The sequence below is a fragment of the Muntiacus reevesi genome, chromosome 1 (genome assembly GCF_963930625.1).
Source record: "Muntiacus reevesi chromosome 1, mMunRee1.1, whole genome shotgun sequence".
Lineage (NCBI taxonomy): Eukaryota > Metazoa > Chordata > Mammalia > Artiodactyla > Cervidae > Muntiacus > Muntiacus reevesi.
Genome location: NC_089249.1, coordinates 59,546,619 through 59,568,725, shown reverse-complemented (window position 1 = coordinate 59,568,725; position 22,107 = coordinate 59,546,619). Strand labels below are relative to the sequence as shown.

At 41.4% G+C, this 22,107-nt stretch overlaps 1 protein-coding gene across 2 annotated transcripts in view; it reads right to left on the bottom strand.

The window, feature by feature from the left end:
• Positions 1–22,107, bottom strand: part of ATXN10 (ataxin 10) — a 138,985-nt gene that overhangs the window by 70,714 nt on the left and 46,164 nt on the right. For both annotated transcript variants that reach the window (XM_065945291.1, XM_065945285.1), the window contains exons 6-9: positions 21,868–21,948; positions 12,514–12,679; positions 4,900–5,008; positions 2,593–2,762 (exon numbers count right to left, since the gene is read on the bottom strand). In XM_065945291.1, coding sequence (XP_065801363.1) covers positions 2,593–2,762; positions 4,900–5,008; positions 12,514–12,679; positions 21,868–21,948 — 526 coding nt within the window. The remainder of the gene's footprint in view (positions 1–2,592; positions 2,763–4,899; positions 5,009–12,513; positions 12,680–21,867; positions 21,949–22,107) is intronic.

Genomic DNA, 22,107 nt, shown 5'->3' with positions numbered 1-22,107 from the left:
CCCTGGGGCACATTCCGTATTTACTTATGCTGCAATCTGATCCACCCTCAGCGAGTTATTTCATAAGCCTTTTAAGGGTTACTACATTTTGTTCCTTTAAGAAGGCAATCCAAATTAGCAACAAAAGAATAGTTAAACACAAGAGAACCACCTCTTTTGTGCTCCTGAAGAAAGGCAGTCTTGGTCATTAAAAAGGTAAAGTGCTTTATTCTCTGTCAACTTTCTCTTATAAAAATCAGTTCAGTAATTTTCCAAGGGTGGATTAGTAGTCTTCCACTCGTACCTGTTTATAGATGAGGAGTCACTGAAACAGCATACGTGTATAATAAAAGAGCAAACTGTCCAGCATGTCTATGCCATGTCCTGTAAGAATGATTCCAGTTACCAAATGCTGCACAGCACACTAACCCAAGATTTAGCATCTTAGGAAGACCACTTCATCTTCAGTCTTTCCCCTCCTCTGTTCTTTAGACTGGATGACTTCTACTGCTCTATCTCCAAGTTCACTGATTCTTTTCTCTGTCCTCTCTATTGAATTGTCAACTTCATTCGGTAAAATTTTTATGTTATTTGGATACTGTACTTTTCAGTTCTAAGATTTCTGTTTGGTTCTTTTGTATAGTTTCTATTTCGCTGCTGAGAAAAGCGATCCTCTCATTCACTCAAAGTATGTTTTCCTTTGCATCCTTGAGCAGAGTCACAGCTGCTTTGAAATCCACATCTGTGTCATCACACGTCTATCTCCACTATCTTTTTCTGTCTTGATAATGGGTTATATCTTCCTGTGTTTCATGTAAGTTTGCGCTGTAAATTATCTTGGACATTGTGAATGCTATGGTATGGAAAACTCTAGGTTCTATTATGTTCCTCTACAGAATATTGGTATCTTGTTTGTTTCAGTAGGTAATTATCTTGGTTGGACTTAAACTGAGACTCTTAAGTTGGCGGCTCAAATCTCAGTGTCATTATCTTATCCCTAACTTAGTTGCTTGGAGCCTGACGCTGTGTCTTGGATTCAGGCACCAGCAGAGATTCAGGCAGTTGGTACGTAGTACGTAGGGCTTACTTTCTTCTTTCCAGGATTTCCACTGTCACTTTCCAAAAGCTGTGGCTGCTCCAAACTGTCCTTTGACTCTCTAAGCCAGAAGAACTGGAGATTTTGTATCAGTCTTAACGGCCCCCAGGGCACACTCTGTTGTGCCCTTCACCCAAGTGTCCTCTCGACTCCAAAATCTAACTGTGTCAAATTCCAGGGTCTTCACATTGCTGTCTTTTGTCCAGAGTTTATTACTTGTAGGAGGATCAGTCCAACAGTAGCTTACAGGGCCATCAACAGAAGCAGAACCTACACAACTTATTTTTTTCCCAAAACTTTTGCTTTTATTCACAATGCTGTGGGTCACAAATTCAGAAAAGGCTTTGCCAAGCAGGCTGTCCCTGATTCACGCACCAGCTGGGCGACTGAGGAACTGTGCTTGGAACAAAGAAACTGGGAAACGACCTAAAACGTTCCAAGACGGTCTCTCACGTCTGTGCCTGGTGCCCTGGGGTTTGTTTACCAGCCCCTTTCTCTCTCATCACTGCATCTCATGCTCCAGGGCTTCTCTACGTGGACGTGGTAAAAATGTGGACGTGGTAATCTGAAGGAATCTGCACTTCTTACATGACGACTGGCCTCTAAAAGGCTAGATATGGAATCTACCTGACCAGTCAACGGCTAGACCAGAGGCGGTAGCAGATCCCTCCCACCATATTTTATAATTCAAAGTAGTCACAGGCCTTAGTCATCGAGATTCAAGAGGATGGAGAAATAAATCTAACCTCTGACGGCGAAGTGGCAAAGTCACATTGCAGGAATACATAGAGAATGATAGATATTTTTGCAGCCATCTTGGAAAAATATAATCCGCCCCACATATGTTCAGTATCTGACAAAGCAAAACAAACAGCACCAAACAAAAGCAAAACTCTACAAAGACACAGGCAGGCTGTTCAAAGGGAAGCACGTGGTCCAGCCCTCCTGCTATCTCCTCTTCTCACCCTCTCACATCAGCAACACAATCACCCTCAGCTATTCAGCACAAGAGCCCCCCAGCGGCCTCTGAGAGAGTTCAGAGCTTTATGTCCACGTCAGAGCATCTGGAAGGAACGCTTGTGATGCATAAATGCAGGGCACAGATGTTAAGATCTGTTTGCTTCTTAAGATAATGATCCAAAAGAAATTCTGTTTATTAAATGTCTACCATGTGCTTGAAAATTTCTAGGTTCTCTTTTTCACTCACCGTGCTCCATATAAATAAGTAGTGTGTTCAAACACACAGGCTTAGGACAAGAACTGACTGTTTAATACAAAGGAGATTGGTTCAAACACACAAAGAGCAAATATAATGCAAAAGTTACAAAAAATACAAACCCTAATACAAACAAATAGGAACATTATGTCAATCTGTGGAAATATACACATATACATATACCTCAAGCTACTCTCTAAGTACTTCAAGGCTTCATTTCCAGAAAATGAATAGATTCTAAATCCTAAATACTATATTCTAAATAAAGTCGTATATGTATAAAGCACACTAAGAACCTTACCTTGTCTTGGTTATCTTTATTCTTGTAGCACAGATTCCCAATCAGGCGAATGAGGTGAGACTTGAAGCCCTCAGCCACGTTGGAGACGTCACCTTCTGCTTTAATGGAAGCACAAGTGCTGAAGATGTTTGTGGAGTCATTGCCGGCCACGTGAATCAGGCGTAGAAGATCTACAACAGAAAGGATACACTGTTTTCCACAGGAAAATTTTTGTTTTGTACTCAGTTCAATTCAGTTGTTCAGTCGTGTCCAACTCTTTTGTGACCCCATGGACTGTGGCACACCAGGCTTCCCTGTCGATCACCAACACCCAGAGCTTACTCAAATTCATGTCCATCGAGTCGGTGATGCCATCGAACCATCTCATCCTCTATCATCCCCCTCTCCTCCCACCTTCAATCTCTTCCAGCATCAGGTTCTTTTCCAATGAGTCAGTTCTTCACATCAGGTAGTCAAAGTATTGGAGCTTCAGCTTCAGCATCATTCCTTCCAAAGAATATTCAGGACTGATTTCCTTTAGGATTGACTGGCTGGATCTCCTTGCAGTCCAGAGTCCCTTGTTTTGTATTAGATTCTCATAAATAAATGTAATTTATTTTAATGGATTAAAATAAAATACAGGTATAGTATTCTTGCCTGGCGAATCCCATGGACAAAGGATCCTAGAAGGCTACAGTCCATAGGGTCTCAAAGAGTCAGACAAGATTGAAGGGAATTAGCACACATGCACGCACAGAATACTGAAAGTTTCCATCAAAGTAACGGTTAGAAGGCTCTTCAGCCTTAGAATTTACTGTAACTCTGATTTGGGGGATGATAAGCCAAAATGATTATCCCAACCTGGACTTTCTTATTTATCCACACAGAAAAGTCAGCTAAAAATTTTCTTCCATCTTTCCTAGTACAAGGTTTCCAAATCCAACGTCTTTATGAAGGCACTCATGTGACAACTACAGTCAGCTAAGTCCCAACTGCAGTGCATGCTAAGTCCCTTCAGTCCTGTCCAACTCAGCGACCCCATGGACTGTAGCCCGCCAGGCCCCCCTGTCCGTGGGGTTTCCCCGGCAAGAACACTGGAGGGGGTTGCCATTTCTCCCTCCAGGGGATCTTCCCGACCCAGGGATCGAACCTACATCTCCTGCATTGCAGGTGGATTCTTTACCATTTAAGCCACCATGGACACCCCTAAACTTCAGGACCTATCTGCAATGAACTATATGATAGAAATCAAGAGCACGTTGATATTTTTTTTTTCATTGTTCAGATAATCAGAAGTCGGCACAAGTTATCTATTAATATATTTTGGGTACACTCAGAAGAAATACCTTAATACTATACTCTATGAAATACTTGTAGGCAGTCTGTGAAAACAGATAATCTTCCAGAGGCTTTACAAACTGTTTCCACATTATCTCAGTTCGCTCTCAACAGTCATTAAAGGCAGGTCACTTTCCTGACTTTAAAATGAAGAACCCGTGTTCAGAGAAGTTAGTAACCTGGCAGTTGGGCTGACAACCCACGTTTGCTCAGGCTCCAAATGCACACTTTTCCTGTAATAATTCAGTTTCTCAGTTTTGTGACGTCTTATTTTAACTATCACTGAAAGCACTGCATTCAAAGTAAAACACTGATGTGAAATTCTAAATATCTTCTGAAGTTCGCTGCTAACTCCTCTACCCATCTAGACGCCAATTCACCTTTCTTGGAAGACGGGTCTCCAGGATAAGTGTACTCTCTTTATAGAGGGAAAGAAAGCCAACAGTGATCAGCGACCACAAGCAACAGGCTGTAAGTGAGCTATTTTGCAAAGTTTTTTAGCAAAGGTAATATTTCAAACAATAGCTTCCCATTTAAAACAATTTTCTTATAAGAATGGAATATGCCATTACTATGGGTAAGGGAACTTCAAGTTCCCTAAGTGAAACTGGGAAAAATTTACTAACAAGACTGGTAAAACGACAGTAGCATAAAAGTCACCATCACCACTGAAACCCCCATCACTCTCATAGCCCTCCCCCATCCGCCACCATCATCACAGCCACTGCTGAGGGGGCACCACTGGAGGGCGCCCAGGGTGGAAGGACGAGGTCCTCAGCTGCTGAGCGGGCGCCAGAAACAGCCAGCAAGGGGCGGAAGCCAGAGCTGCTACCAAAACACGGCAATTCCTTTCAAGAAAAAACATTCCAAAAAATCTTAAAAGACCAATACACTGAAAATTAAGGATCTGTGTTTAAACTTCATACTATAGTATGACAAGTCAAAGATTTTTTTGATTAAAAACAACACTATGTGTGATATTTCACTCACCAATCACTCTCTCCAACAAGCCAGGAAAAACCTGCAGGTAGCCGAGCAGGTCAGTATTAGCGGTCATTTCGCAAAGGACATCAAGAAGTCTAATTGTAGCCAGTGCCTCCTACAAAGAAAAAAAAACCATGACTTTCAAGACAAGCTAAATGATGTGACTGTTACAAATAACTGTAGGAGAATAAAACGTTACAAAAAATAGTCAAGAGACAATACTTGTAACAAATCTAAAGAGACAACCAGAATATCAAGAACAAAACAGAAGTATTAAATACACAGAAATAATCGTTTTCACTAACAGACATCTGCCATCAAGAATACAAGATTATGCAGCTTCTTTGAGCAAAGAGTCAGAAAAGTTCTTATTCAAGCAAAAATACCTTCCAACAGTGGAATAAATGTTCAAAATGACTAGTTATGTACATAACACTTATGCAAATACTTTCTTTTTAAAGAATTCCCAGCAAGCAAGTTCTACTAAGTAACCCATGAAATACATTAATTTCTTGTCCACAGGAATCCTGTAAAATGCTGTGGTTGAAAGAACTATGACTGCAATAACTTGGATTATTTCTGGGTAAATACAAACCTATATGCTATCTTTAATAGTTGGAAAAGATAATATTATTTGAAAATGTTCACATTAACTATTAAATAATTTATATCAAATAAAAGGAGTCGGGTGGAGAGGGAGGTGGGGGGGGGATCGGGATGGGGAATACGTGTAACTCTATGGCTGATTCGTGTCAATGTATGACAAAACCCACTGAAATGTTGTGAAGTGATTGGCCTCCAACTAATAAAATAATATTTAAAAAAAAAAAAGAAAGAAACTACCAACTGCATGGCATCAGGTAGTCTAATTTTCAAATGCAACTATTGCACAGATTTTTCTTTTACTTCATGTTTACATTATTTGAAACAATGTGGTAAATAATGTAAATTTAAGTCTTTATTATCTCAGATAACATTCTTCAAAAGAAAAACGAGCTACTTCCTTTTAAAACTTCTAAATGTATATTTATTATTCTCCAGTTAGTAGACTATATTTTAATATACTGTTCTGAAATCTGATATAGGAAGAAACACACATTTTTGGTATCTTTAACAGCTTTCATGTGCTAGTTTAAAAGTTAAAAGAAAATATCCAGATGCTAAGTCTGTTTAAAAGACTTGGGCAAACCTATCAACTTATTAGCATGGCGCTGGCATCCTCTTTTATTAAATGAGTAGTTGCCCAGACTGGCATCTTTAGACACCACTTCTCCTTCAAGAAACGGCTGCCTGGCTGTAGGTCAGGACAGAGCACATATGAGATTGCCCTGGACACCCTGTCATACCAGAGAGCACGGCAGCTATCAAGCAACTCCTCAGTCATGTCGGAAGAAATCAGAAGGAACTGAAGAGGCTCCCCTGGTTAGCACAGGAGACCATCAGGAAGAATCAATGCTACAACTGAAGACAAATCCAGTGGTTTGTAAGCCATGACTTCAAAGTGATTAAAAGCAAGACTAAACAACTCATCACCTTTGTACACTTTCACAAAACCAGCTCTAAAAGGCTATTTAAAGGAGATTTAAGACACAGCAACAAACTGCATATGGCTCTTACTCATATCCTAATTCAAAGAAATAAACTTGAAAAAAAATATTAGACAATGGGGAACAGTTGAATACTGTTCATCTGATATTTATATTTTGTTAAGTTTTCAGATGTGTTACCTGTACTTCACTCATGTATTAATATAAAGTCTCCTTATCTTTCAGAGACAAGTATAAAATGTTAACTGATGAACTATGTGGAACCCTATGAGAATCTGGGACATCCAGTGTAAGAATGGGGAGGACTGTGGATGAAACAAGAACCGTGAGGAGCTGATAAGTTCTGGAGCTAGGTGATGGGGTTTAACAACATTTTTTCTCTTAGTCTATGTTTGAAATTTTTCATGATAAAAAGATATAAAATTAGGGGGTAGGAACAGATGATCTGAAAGTTTCTTTTCAACTCCTCATTTCTATGTTATTATCTGAAATAAACCCAAAAGAAAATTAATCTATCCTCACCTAACCAATTTCCAATTTTAATCATCAGAATGCTTTCATTAATGAAATGCTTCTAACAAGTATTTGGAAACTAATAATGAAATAATAGTCAGGAAAAAAAAATTCTCTTAAAAAAACAAGAGAAATAAGTGAGATGCCATTTCAATATTTATAAATATTGTAAAACTACGTATATTAAGTCAGGCACTAGTAGGGGAAAAAAAGATGTAGGTAAAGCAAAGGAATACTATTTTAAAATGAGCAAAAGAGAAAAACAGATTGTTTTTCCAGATCATCTGTCTGGGTTCACTTTACCATTCAGTGTCTCTGAGCTATTTTACAACACTGTCAGTTGCAGAAAACTGATAATAATGCAAAGTATTCTTGTCTACAGAAATGCAGATTACTCCTGTCTGGCTGGAATGCAATTAATCACTGCCTTGTTCATTGACGAGTTTCTGCATCTCTTTGTAAGTTCATTTCAGCATTCCTTTATCACACATAAACACATGGCTCTTTGAATTCTTTAACAGAGGTTAGTATCTTAACAGTTTCCACTGTAAGAGGCTGGAAATACAGAAATGGATGCAAAATTATATTAAAAATTTAACATGATTTGGGTGGCATTAAAATTAGTAGAAATGATGAGATTATTCAACAAATGGTACTGATACTGTAATTAACAGAAAACATTTAGGGAATATTAGCTAGGTACCAATCAGTATACTAAGTGCTTACATTAAAATACAACTCATTTTACAGGTAAAGAAACTGGGGCACAGAGAGGGAAGTTACTTCCAAGATCACACACCAGAAATAGAAGAAATTCAGGTTCAAACCCAGCTGCCTTCTACCAAAGATTATATAGTCCTGGAGAGTTAAAAGACACAAGCAATTCATTTGGATCTATGCTACACTTCTTACACAAAAATAAGTGAGTGAAGTGAAGTCGTTCAGTCATGTCCAACTCTTTGCGACCCCATGGACTGTAGCCTACCAAGTTCCTCCATCCATGGGATTTTCCAGGCAAGAACACTAGAGTGGGTTGCCATTTCCTTCTCCAGGAGATCTTCCCGACCCAGGGACTGAACCTGGGTCTCCTGCATTGTAGGCAGACACTTTATCGTCTCAGCCACCAGGGAAGTCAAATAAATCCTTGGTTAATTAAAAATGTGAACAATGTACTGAAAGAGCTAGAATATACAGGTGTATATTTCCACAATCTAAGTGAAGATGATTTTACTAAATCTGTAAAGAAATTCAGAAGTCATAAGGATAAAACTGATAAACCTAACTGAATTAAAAACAAACTCCCAAAAGGCTAAGACTATCATAAACAAATCCAAACAAAAAATTAACTATGGGCAAAAAAAGTTTCTTCTAATTGTGACAAACATTTAACTTTCTGAAAATGCTCATTAAAAAAAGTATCTTAAAAGGTAACCTGATGTGAAAAACAAACTAACATATAGGTCAATGAAAAGTAAGAGAGAAATGATAATTAGATTAGTGAAAGGGTGCAAACCCATATACTCTTGTGCACTTAGGTGTGTTATTTAGAAACTCTTACAAATTTTAAATAAACACATTCTCTGTGACTCAGCAATTCAATTACCAGGAATTTATAATCCCAGATTGACTTGCCCAAAACTGTAAAGTTATTTTTATAAGGATTTTTCACTGTTGCAATATTTGTAAAGGTTTAAAAAAAAAAAAGTGGAAGCAACTCATATGTATATCTATGGGAATAAATGAAAAAAATTCTGATGGCTCTATATAGTGTAATACTATTCAACTATTAAAAAGAATGGGATTAATACATGTGTTCAAGTGTAAGATATATCAGAGTAAGTGAAAAAGAAAGTTACAGAACAAAATATATAGTACTGTATTTTAAAAAGTAACAGAAATATATAAGTGTGTATACACACAAAAAAACCTTTGGAAGTGAAATAGTATATGCTAATAAGTTTATAGAAAATAGATGGGGCCTGGGTGAAAAAGAGGAGTTCTTAACTTTGTTTCACTGCTGTGGCTTGAATTACCTTTTCTTACAACAAAGGAAATATTATGTTGTAAGAAAGGCAAGTTTCACTGCAACAAGTGACAAGACTGAAACTTAAGATAAAGCGAATCTTAAAAAAGTAAGCATACCAGAAATGACAAAAAAACACCACACACTGGAAGCAAGTAGTACACCAAAATATACCAAAGGACAGAAACTTGTATGTTAATATGAGAACCTAGGATTATTTGTATAAAAGAAAATATGAATGAAACCTCAGAATTTTAAAGCCATGTAATTATATAAATTAAAAAATGTGTGCTGTGTGGTTAGTCGCTCAGTCGTGTCCGACTCTTTGCTACCCCATGGCCTGTAGGGCTACAGGCTCCTTCATCCATAGGGATTTTCCAGGCAAGAATACTGGAGTGGGTTGCCATGCCCTCCTCCCGGGGATCTTCCCAACCCAGGGATCGAACACAGGTCTCCCGCACTGCAGGCAGATTCTTTACCATCTGAGCCACCAGGGAAGCCCAGATACTACAAAAACATCTACTTTCATTCTGATTTTTAGGTCACAGCATCATGAGAACTTTATCAGATATCTTGTCCTCAAAACATCACAGGTGGGTAAATGCAGTGGCTTGCTGGCAAACTGACATTAAAAAGTTAACTGGTAAATATTCGCTGCTCTCCAAGGTATAAAAACCTCCGCCATGGCTGATTTGAAACTATCAAGAGTTTAATAACCAGCTCAAAATTACTGAATATTTAGTAATAACTGACTCTCACAAGTTGGAAGAGGTCAGCTCCAATACACCACAGGGTTTATGATATATTAAATACAGAGGTATGGGTCTCCTTAAAAACTACTAATGCTTTTTTAAAAAACATCGAACTTAAAGGATAACATACATATATTAACATGCACAAGTCACGAGCATATCAGTTCAGTTCAGTCACTCAGTCGTGCCCAACTCTTTGTGACCCCATGGAATGCAGCATGCCAGGCTTCCCTGTCCATCACCAACTCCCAGAGCTTACTCAAACTCACATCCATCGAGTCAGTGATGCCATCCAACCATCTCATCCTCTGTCGTCCCCTTCTCCTCCCGCCTTCAATCTTTCCCAGCATCAGGGTCCTCTCCAATGAGTCAGTTCTTCCCATCAGGTGGCCAAAGTATTGGAGCTTCAGTTTCAGCATCAATCCTTCCAATGAATGTTCAGGATTGAATTCCTCTAGGATGGACTGGTTAGATCTCCTTGCAGTCCAAGGGACTCTTAAGAGTCTTCTCCAACACCACAGTTCAAAAGCATCAATTCAGTGCTCAGCTTTCTTTATAGTCCAACTCTCACATCCATACATGACTACTGGAAAAACGATAGCTTTGACTAGACAGACCTTTGTTGGCAAAGTAAAGTCTCTGCTTTTTAATATGCTGTCTAGATTGGTCACAGCTTTTCTTCTAAGGAGCAAGCGTCTTTTAATTTCATGGCTGCAGTCACCATCTGCAGTGATTCTGGAGCCCAAAACTAAAGTATCTCACTGTTTCCATTGTCTCCCCATCTATTTGCCATGAACCAATGGGACTGGATACCATGATCTTCGTTTTTTGAATGTTGAATTTTAAGCCAGCTTTTCCATTCTCCTCTTTCACTTTCATCAACAGGCACTTTAGTTCCTCTTCACTTTCTGCCATAAGGGTGGTGTCATCTGCATATCTGACCTTATTGATATTTCTCCCGGCAATCTTGATTCCAGCTTGTGCTTCATCTGGCCCCGTATTTTGCATGATGTACTCTACGTATAAGTTAAATAAGCAGGGTGACAATATACAATCTTGACGTACTCCTTTCCCAATTTGGAACCAGTTCGTTATTCCATGTCTGGTTCTAACTGTTGCTTCTTGACCTGCATATAGATTTCTCAAGAGGCAGGCAAGGTGGTCTGGTATTCCCATCTCTCGAAGAATTTTCCACAGTTTCTCTTGATCCACACAGGCAAAGGCTTTCGCAAAGTCAATAAAGCAGAAGTAAATGTTTTTCTGGAATTCTCTTGCTTTTTCTATAATCTGATGGATGTTGGCAATTTGAGTGTATAGATCAATGGATTTTGAAAGAGTGGACTATTTGGGCTTTCCCCAAAAAACTACAATTTTCTAGCTATTAATACATAATAATTCCTCCCACTGTTAAAGGAAAAAGTGTGAAAGAGACAGGTTTTCCTAAACATAAAAAGTTATACCAGGTAATGTCTTATTACAATATTGAAATCATCTATACTGTAAATGTACGTGCCTTGAAAAAGTTTAAAGCTGTCATGTAACAAGTACTAAGCTTTACTTCATTTTCTGTCTCCTGGAAAATTCACTTTTAAAGCTTCCTTGAAGCATAGCTCAGTGCTCCTCCTGGGGGAAACGGGCGACTCTTCCTGCAGAAAGGAGAGCGGCCCAGGAGTCAGGCCCCCTCTCCTCTGCCAGAGGCTGAGAACAAGAAGCGGGCCTGTCAGTCAGACCCAGCACGGCCTGTGAGACAGCACAGAGGGTCCACAGCAGAGCACCTTTGAGAGCGGTGTTCTCACAGAGAAGGAGACGCACTTGTGCAGCAGAGGGGCCCGGTCACAGCGGACATTCACTGTGTGAGTGAGCAGGTTCACAGCCCCACGCACGGCCCTCAAGGCAATGCTGTGGGCTGGGGTCCACCTTCCCACCTCCCCATCCAGAGGCAGCGAACAGATGACAGCACTGACTGTAATAAACAGAAACAAGGACACCTCAAATGTCCAATTATGCCACGTTCTTTACACAGAATGCTATAGCAGCATTCTAAGACACTCACCGTGTGTTCTTTTGTATGCACTCAGCAGGGATTCGCTAAGTGCCTACTCTGTGCACAGTTCTAGGAACACTACCATCAAAACTTCTGCCCTCATGCAGCTGTTTCACACTCAGGAGAAGAAAATACAGGAACTGACAAACAGACAGCATAAAATGATTTCTCTATGCACACCTGTGTATGTGTGGGCATGCACATATTTGATGCTGACTGCCTAGAAGATACATTCATTACAGTTTCTTAAGTCATTAACTCAGGATGGTAAGAATAAAGTCACTGCTTTCCCTAATCTGTATTTTCTTAACTGTTCTAAAATAATACTGTCTTAGCTTGGACTGCTGTAACAAAACACCAGACAGGGTAGCTCATAAACAACACTTATTTCTCTTAGTTCCAGAACCTGGAAGTTCAATACCATGGTGTCAGGCCGGCTGGGTTCTGGGGAGGGCCCTATTCAGGGCTGCAGAGGGACGACTTCTCTCTGTGGCCTCACGTACTGAGAGGGGTATGGACACTTTCCAGGGTATCTTCTACAACCTCATCCGTGAGGCCCTCATGGCCCAACTGCCTCCAAAGGCCCTACTCCTGACACCATCACCCTGGGCACCAGGTTCTGATCAGGAACTTCAGGGGAGGTCCAGCCACAAACATCCAGTCCCCAGCAGGTAGGTTCCTTACATAGTACTTTTATCACCAAGGACCGGGCTGAGCCAGAAAACCTCTCTGTTCTCTCACCGCGTCGTCGGCGTGCTGCTCAGAGGTCAGTTTCAGCACAGTCTTGCACTGATCCACAAAAGCGCCAGCGACCAGCTCGGCGTGGCTCAGAAACACGGGGGCGGCGTCCTTGGCCAGCGGCTCATCGCTCACTATCCTGGCGATCATCAGGTCTAACAATGCAACCCTGTAAAACAGAGACGGTTTTTACATGAGTATGTAACGCCGAAACTGTAGAATACCAAAAATGTTTATGAAGACCATTTTAAGAGAGTACTTTTATTTTTAAATTCCTAACTTATTTATAATGTCTACTTAGGGAAAACATTATTTTTTGTGAATACAATTAATCAATTACCTATGTTTCAAAATCTTGATTTCTTTGCTGTGACTTAGCTACAGAAATAAGCACCTTGTTATATCCATTACTTTGAGCCGTGAAATAAAATTCTACATTTCAATAACACCATCTAGGTAAGTTATACAATACATCATCCATTGTAACAACAGCAAAGTGGCCTAACTTTTTTATTCACTATTTACTATTGAGCTAACAGCATTTTACATACATTTTCTCCTTTCATCTACACAGAAACTTCAGAGGCAGGTACTGTCACTGGCCCCCACAATAAAGGGGTGAATGAGGCTCAGTAAGATTAACTAACTTACTTGCCCAGTGTCACCGGCACTGACTGTCACGGCAGGACCCAAGCACAGGAGTCAGCCTCTGTCTCCTGGGCTAAACCTTTAGCCCACTCATTTAACTATTTTCCTTGTGAAGGCTGGCTTTGTAGTTTGTTTCATTATTTTACTTTATGAAAACACAAATCTGAAGACCAAACCAATGCCATTTTTGCTTCAATATTTAAACTATCACGTAAATATTTCTATTCAACAATCTCTTCCCTTCGCTCAGGAAAAACAAGTCATACACAGAGCACTCTATTCAGCATAAATCAAGTAGAATGTTTCTCAAAAGTGTTTTCAAGTTTGGATTATTTCTGGTAACGCATAATTCTCACTTATTCCTCTATCAGAAATGATACAAATATCCAAAATGCTTAGCAAATGGGGGAAAATACACTTGCATTAGGTAGGGAGCATGTCTCACCAAGAGAAAAATAAGAATTATTTACTGCTTCAAGTAGAAAATAGAACATGCTGAACTCTCCCTGTATTTTGACCAAATGCAGGGAAAGATCATTCAGTTCAGTTCAGTTCAGTTGCTCAGTCGTGTCCGACTCTTTGTGACCCCAAGAACTGCAGCATGCCAGGCCTCCATCACCAACTCCCGGAGTTCACCCAAACTCAAATCCAATGAATGGGTGATGCCATCCAACCATCTCATCCTCTGTTGTCCCCTTCTCCTCCTGCCCTCAATCTTTCCCAGCATCAGGATCTTTTCAAATGAGTCAGCTCTTCACATCAGGTGGCCAAAGTATTGGAGCTTCAGCTTCAACATCAGTCCTTTCAATGAACACCCAGGACTGATCTCCTTTAGGATGGACTGGTTGGATCTCCTCACAGTCTAAGGGACTCTCAAGAGTCTTCTCCAACACCACAGTCCAAAAGCATCAATTCTTTAGCACTCAGCTTTCTTTATAGTCCAACTCTCATATTCATATATGACTACTGGAAAAATCATAGCCTTGACTAGATGGACCTTTGTTGACAAAGTAATGTCTCTGCTTTTTAAAATGCTGTCTAGGTTGGTTATAACTTTCCTTCCAAGGAGTAAGCATCTTTTAATTTCATGACTGCAATCACCATCTGCAGTGATTTTGCAGCCCAAAAAATAAAGTCAGCCACTGTTTCCCCATCTATTTGCCATGAACTGATGGGACCAGATGCCATTATCTTAGTTTTTTGAATGTGGAATTTTAAGCCAATTTTTTCACTCTCCTCTTTCACTTTAGAGAGGCTCTTTAGTTCTTCTTCATGTTCTGCCATCAGGGTGGTGTCATCTGCATATCTGAGGTTCTTGATATTTTTCCCAGCAATCTTGATTCCAGCTTGTGCTCCTTCCAGCCCAGCATTTCTCATGATGTACTCTGCATAGAAGTTAAATAAGCAGGGTGACAATATACAACCTTGACGTACTCCTTTTCCTATTTGGAACCAGCTTGTTTTTCCATGTCCAGTTCTAACTGTTGCTTTCTGACCTGCATACCGGTTTCTCAAGAGGCAGGTCAGGTGGTCTGGTATTTCCATCTCTTTCAGAATTTTCCACAGTTTATTGTGATCCACACATATTGGTGTAGTCGATAAAGCAGAAATAGATGTTTTTCTGGAACTCTCTTGCTTTTTGGATGATTCAACAGATGTTGGCAATTTGATCTTGGTTCCTCTGCCTTTTCTAAATCCAGCTTGAACACCTGGAAGCTCACGGTTCACATATTGCTGAAGCCTGGCTTGGAGAATTTTGAGCATTACTTTACTAGCGTGTGAGATGAGTGCAATTGTGAGGTAGTTTGAGCATTCTTTGGCATTGCCTTTCTTTGGGACTGGAATGAAAACTGACCTTTTCCAGTCCTGTGGCCACTGCTGAGTTTTCCAAATTAGCTGACATATTGAGTGTAGCACTTTCACAGCCTCATCTTTTAGGACTGGAAATAGCTCAACTGGAATTCCATCACCTCCACTAGCTTTGTTCATAGTGATGCTTCCTAAGGCCCACTTTACTTCACATTCCAGGATGTCTGGCTCTAGGTGAGTGATCACACCATCGTGATTATCTGGGTCATAAAGATCTTTTTTGTACAGTTCTTCTGTGTATTCTTGCCCCACCTCTTCTTAATATCTTCTGCTTCTGTTAGGTCCATACCATTTCTGTCCTTTATTGAGTCTACCTTTGCATGAAATATTCCCTTGGTACCTCTAATTTTCTTGAAGAGATCTCTAGTCTTTCCCATTCTATTGTTTTCCTCTATTTCTTTGCATTGATCGCTGAGGAAGGCTTTCTTATCTCTCCTTGCTATTCTCTGGAACTCTGCATTCAAATGGGTATATCTTTCCTTTTCTCCTTTATTTTTCACTTCTCTTCTTTTCACAGCTACTTGTAAAGCCTCTTCAGAAAGATCATTAGTTTGTGAAATCACCTACAGAGCTTAGCAATTTTCAAAACTCCTAAAACTTCACATTTCTTACAGCAGTTATTAATCCAAAAAAAACAAACAATCCCTTCAACTGAGCACAGAAGAACAATGAATAGTTCAGTATTCATTCAGATACATCTGTTTTCTCTAATTTACATATAATCCTTGAAGACAACCGGGTGCTCCAGCCACAATGCCAGGCCTCCCACCTTCCCTGAGCAGGACGACCTCCAAGATGCCAGGGAAGAGGCCACATAGGACGTGTGATTCAAGAGGAACTTGAAGGTCTGCCCTAAAGATATTCCCTGTAAGTTGGGATAACGTGGCAGGTATTACCAGGTCTAAGAAGGCATGATCCTAGCACCCAGGGGACAATCACTCAGAACAGGGTAAAGAGGAATGAGGAACAGACAAACAGGTCCTGACTGGGGGCAAGGACCAACAGCATGCGGATGCTGAATGAGGAAGAAGCAGATCCTGAAGAGCTGGGTGGGGTCAGGACAGAGGCAGGCCACAGGGCGGTGGTAACCAAGGCAACCCGTTAGCCACAGGAAGGCCCTGGGGTCCCAGGGCCCCACTGAGGGGGGCTGCCCTACGTGGCAGGTAAACGCAGACTTGCTGGCTGCCTTGCAGCCAATGGGCCAACGCAGCGCTGCCCCCGGGCATCTCCTCTTTCAGGATGGGCGCCTCTCCATTCTATGAAGTGATCCTGAGATCGGAGAGCTAAGCAACAGGAAGGGAGTGATTTTGAACAAAAAAAAATCTGGGATGAATCTTTAAAATATAAAAAGATACACACCAAGCTTGAAAAGTACCTGGGAATAAATTATACTTCATTAAATGATCCTACTTATATTGAAGTCATCTAGCAATAAAAACTTTTAAGGGCTCCCACTGTCAGGGAGTGGGTCTAAAAACTTTAGTCTGGAAGACGGGGTCCTCCCACCCGGAGTCCCCACTGAACTCTCTAACTCCCTCTGCTTCTAGCTACCATCCAAATCATCCTTCTCGGGGATTTTCTGGCAGTCCAGTGGTTAGGACTCCCCGCTTTCACTGCCAAGAGCCTGGGTACAAACCCTCACTGGGGAACTAAGATCCCACAAGTCATGCAGTGCAGCCAAGAAAAACAAAAAACAAACAAAAAACCAAAAAAAAAAAAATCCCATCCTTCTCATAAAATAAAGGAATCACACACAGGACACAGAACTTGAGTAGGAAATTCTTCTTCAGAGGCATTTATTTCGATTGTGCACTGCCTTTGCCAGCCCCGTCTCTATGCCAGAAAACATGTGTGTGCTGAGAAGCACTGCAGAGTCAGGGGAAATAGGACACAATGGGGAATGTCTTACCTCCCCGCACTAAACACTTTCTTGAAAACATAACAGAGCACGAGTGGTCTAAGAGATCCACTCACCCAGGAGTGAAGGTTGCAAAACCAGAAAGACCCAGTCAGAGGTCAGAGACTAGCTGTCCAAAGCTATCACTCAGAGACCAGCTGTCCAAAGCTGTCACAACACCTCAGTCTCACTTCCTTCAACCCAGAAATCATCACGGGAGCTGCCTCGGGCCCCCCAGACTCACCCCTCAACTCATCCCTTAATCACTGGCTATCATGAGCAGCCTACATCTAATGCACTTCTGAGAGTTACATACTCTGTCCTCAAAATGACGATTCCTGTTTCATAAAAAAACTGATAGCAATGCACATGGGAACGGTTTTATGGGAAAAATCTACATCAAGATTCATATTTTAAAGTCATGCTTCAGTTGATGCAGTCTACAATCTCAAAAGCCGTGCTTGCACCGTCCTAAAATGGGTAGTTATGAGAGGACTGAAGTGAGGGGGCAAAGGATGAGGGGAAAATGAAAGAGGGAGTTTTACAAGCATTCTGGGGTAGGAAACAATGTCTTACAATTCTGGAAATAAAATATCTGTAATTCAAACACTGACATCTCCAACAAATTCTCAATTTATATTTGAACTACTCCACCTGTATGGTTTGTTGAATGGCATGCCACAAAGGCCAAAGCTTTCATTAACCTGGACAACAGGATAACCAAGATACAGGCTGTTGCTGAATTAATCTCATTAATCCCGTCATAAACTACATATATGAGAAGCTATTGCATTACAGGGAAAATGATCAATGACTTTGGCAGCAGACATACTGAGTTCAAAAACCACCTCAGCTACCTCTGTGAACCAGGGCAAACACTTTAACCTTAAAAGTCTCAGATACCTGGTGTGAAAACACGGCAAGAATAAACCTATTTCAGAAGGTCTCTCTGAGGAGTAAAGGACAATGGTTGCATGCTGCCTCCATACATAACAGCGATACTACCTGGGGGAAAAAGTCAAGCTCACCAGAGTAGTAGTAATAATAGAAACATGCAAGCAGAAATACCAACTCACTTTTACTGAGTGATGATTACATGCCAACACTGAGAGCTTCATACTTATTTCAGTTAGTAACCATGACAGTTTCATGGGGTGCCTACCATTATTATCCTCATTTTACAGATGAAACAAAGTTCCAAGAGGTAACTTATCCAAAGTAGAGAGTGACATAACTAGCACCAACTAGCCTCTGATCTTATACCCTATACTATACAGATTATAACTTTGCAGACAGCTTTGCTGAAGCTCCAATCCTTTGGCTACCTGATGTGAAAAGCTGACTCATTGGAAAATACACTGATGCTGGGGAAGATTGAAGGCAAAAGGAGAGGGGCGTGGCAGAGAATGAGATGGTTGGATACAGTCACTGACTCAATGGATATGAGTTTGAGCAAACTCTGGACGACGGTGAAGGACAGGGAAGCCTGATGTGCTGTAGTCCACGGGGTCGCACAGAGTCAGACACAACTAAGCAACTGAACAAGAACACAACACAGATTATAAAGCTGGTAACTACACAAGCTGGTTTCTAGGAGCAGCTAGTTTAATTCAGTATCACTCCAATTCACTGGGAAGGGGAAATAGGAAACTGTATAAACGCAGGCACTCATTTCTGCAAAATCATACTATGTGAGTTGACTTTAACCCTGTATCCAAAATATCTTCACCCAGTAATCAGTCCAAATAAACTACCAAGGTGAAGGAGTCAACTCACCATGACAACCAGAAGAGCCAGCACAAGAAAGCGTCGCTTCCCCATTACACGCCCACGCCGGGGGCAGGGAGGGGGCACCGCTCACACCCTCAGGCCCCAGGGGCCACGGGCAGGGGCTCAATGAACACGGTGCCTGTTTTACTGACTGAGCCCTCAAGCTTTTTAAATCTAACAGCCCCCAACCCGACTGGATTCTCTACTTCAGCAGCTTGGGGCCACAGCCTGGGCATTCCTCAGTAGACTGCTGTGTGTCCCCAACTGAGACACAAGTGCCCCGGAAATCTTCAGTGCAGCCCTTCATCTGAACCCCAGAAGACGGACCTGTCCTGTCTGCTCAGTTCTCACAGGACGGCATGGAGCATCACTCCAGAAACAAGGGGCGAAATTAGTCTCATCAAACATCCCCATTGAGAAAAACATGTCTTCTGTCAGCACAGCACTCTCAAGAATTATCCATCATTGCCCCAAACGAGACACCAGGGAACCCAGCAGCCTCCACTTCTCCACAGACCTCTGAGCGCTCTTGTAAAGCCCCAGTCCCCTCCTCCTGCCACTGAACAAAGACAAGCTGCCAGGCCCAGCAGTTCCCACAGCCGATTTCACCCGAACCAGCCGAGCCACGCCAGGCCTACGGCAGCAAACCACGTCCTCCTGGCGGATGGGGTCATCTGTGGTCCACAGTATCGACAGAGTCAGCATCCTGAAGAGATGCTTCAGTAAGTATTTGGTATCAGTAGAGTTTCCCATTTCAGTAATGTTCCAGTACTGATTCTGGCAGGTGTTAAGAAGAGAGAACTCACAAGATTCGATCTTTGTCCTTGAAGAATACATATTCTGGCAGAAAAGCAAATAATCAGGATAGACGCGCAGGTGAGGATGCAAATAACTTTGCCTCGGCAACTCAGGAGAGCCAAGGGAACACAGGCAGTATCTGCAAAGGCCCACACGGACATGGAATTTTTCAGTAAACAGGATCCACCGCATGACACCATCTGCAGGCAGTTGAATCTGAGGATGCGGAGGACCCTCGGATGCAGAGGCTGGCTGCAAGTTACACTCGGGCTTCCCACTGCGCTGCTGGTCGGCACCGCTAAACCCTCGAGTTGTTCAAGCATCAACCATACTCAGAGGAATCAAATTCACAGCAACAGAAAGTAGCACGGTGGTTTCCAGGGGCTGGAGGAGGGGGAAATGGGCAGCTGTTTAATGGGTAGACTTTTCTTTTTTCAATTTTTGGCTGCATCAGGTCTTAGCTGTGTTCTTGGGTTCTTCCTTGTGGCATGCAAGCTCTCAGGTTGCCCTGTGGCACGAGGGATCTCCGTTTCCCGATCAGGGATCGAACCTGCATCCCCAGCATTGCAAGGCGAATTCTTGAACACTGGGCCCCCAAGGAAGTTCCCAGTGGGCACAGTTTCAATCATACAAGAAGAAACAGTTCTGAAGACTGGCTGCACAACAACGCAACTACACTTAAACTACTGAACTGCACATTTTTAAAAGGTTACAACGGCAAATCCTGTATTAGGTGTATTTTATCACAGTTTTTAAATAAACTAAAGCCCATGTCTAGTCAAAGACGGTATGTAAACCAGAGCTGTGACAGGAATGAATCTGCCACATACTAAGATGGTCGAGGTGGTAAGGCTTACTGACCAAGGGAAACTGAGAGGGGGAGGCGGCGGCGGTGGGGAGAGCACTGAGCTTTCCAACCCAGTAGGTGATGTTACAGTGATAAACACACCAGTGAGAAAATCCACTCAGTCACACAAGCTTTCATTCAAAACTTTTTTTAGCACCTATCATGTGCCAAGCACTAGTTAGGAAACACAGACAGCACAGAATATAAAAGACCAAATCCTGGCCCTCACACTGACAATCCAATGCTACTGTCACACACTAGCCAGCAGGTGTGTGAGAAATAGAAGTATTTCTCCTTTGGAAGAAAAATAATGGGGCAGGGGAGGTGACATCTGAGCAAGAAATCTGTATGACGCTGTAAAGCAGTGGCTGCAGTTTCTGTAATAAAAATGGGAAATGTTTAGTCCGTCATCCTCATTGGGTTAGGAAATGGATCAGTTAACAAAGGATCATTTGATAGGAACATGTGAAAAACAAGTTTGGATACTGAAATACAATGAAACTGTGTGTTCTTGTTTTCGGATGTTCCTCACTGCAGAGCAATGTACTAATTTACAGCACTGGTCTTCATATTACTTATTTTAATTCTTTTTCTGCAGAAGTATGCATACATGGTGGTGGTAGGGGTACTGGATTTATAAATATGGCATTTAAATGAATTTTAAAAGCATGAACTTTTCCTTTTTGTTAAAGATATTAAAGAACAAAAAAACACTACTTAACAAGACTACAAAGAAGTGCATAAAGATTAACTATTGGAACCCAAATGCACTGAAAGAATTTCAAAACCACGGCAATTATAAAAATTGTGACTATAATCAAAAGATTAACATTTTTTAAGGTTTTTGATCATTAGATCAGTGATTTCTGAATAAGTTTTGTTTTCCTAAGGCAACATTTCCAATCAGGTCAGGAAAAACATACACTCTGGGGATGGACAGAGTCCTAGGATCACTTTACTCACTCCTCTGCTTTTACAGGCCAGGAAACTGAAAACAAGGTCAAAGACCTGGCCGAGGTCACCCAGACAACAAGGCGCAGGGCCAAGGTGTCACGGTCTCTGGGCTCCGAGGGCACAGCCCCACCCGCTACACGGCAGGGAAGGCCGGGGACACGTATTGATTTCCTTTCATTCTAAAGTAGACACTGGAAAACTGCAAAGCTAGAGAGTGGATCCCGAATCCTGACAACAGGGATGTAAATGGGCACACTCCATCTATACAGCTCTAACACACAGATGCAGGAATTGCTTTAAACACGAAGGACAAGCCTAACGTTTTGTTCTCCACGTTTTCTGATATGGCTTTACTGAATCATGGCGCCAACCTGGATTCTGCAACGCTGGGTAAATCGCTGCTGTTGTGGCTGAGCTGTAATGCTAACCCGCCAGTTTAAAACCATCACTGACACAGAAGCATGTATTTAGAGATTTTGTGCCAGTGAAGAAACCACACAGTTTCTCAGTCCTGTGTACAGGATGCTCTATATGGAACGCTAAATGCTCAAAACCACACTGGTTTTGGGGTTACCTTTCTTGATTGCTCATTTTGGCATACATGGCTTTAACCAATTCCGGGCTCTTCAGAAAATGGTCTGTAATAATCAAGAACCTAAGAGAAAAGGAGGAAAGGGTTAGGTTACTAGAAACATAGTAAAACAGACAAGGCCTCATCTACTTTATAAGCATAGTTTATACATAAAGTACTCCTGTTGAATTTTTGATTAGCTTCAATTAATCTTCAAATGTTTTAAGAGGGTCACATACTATT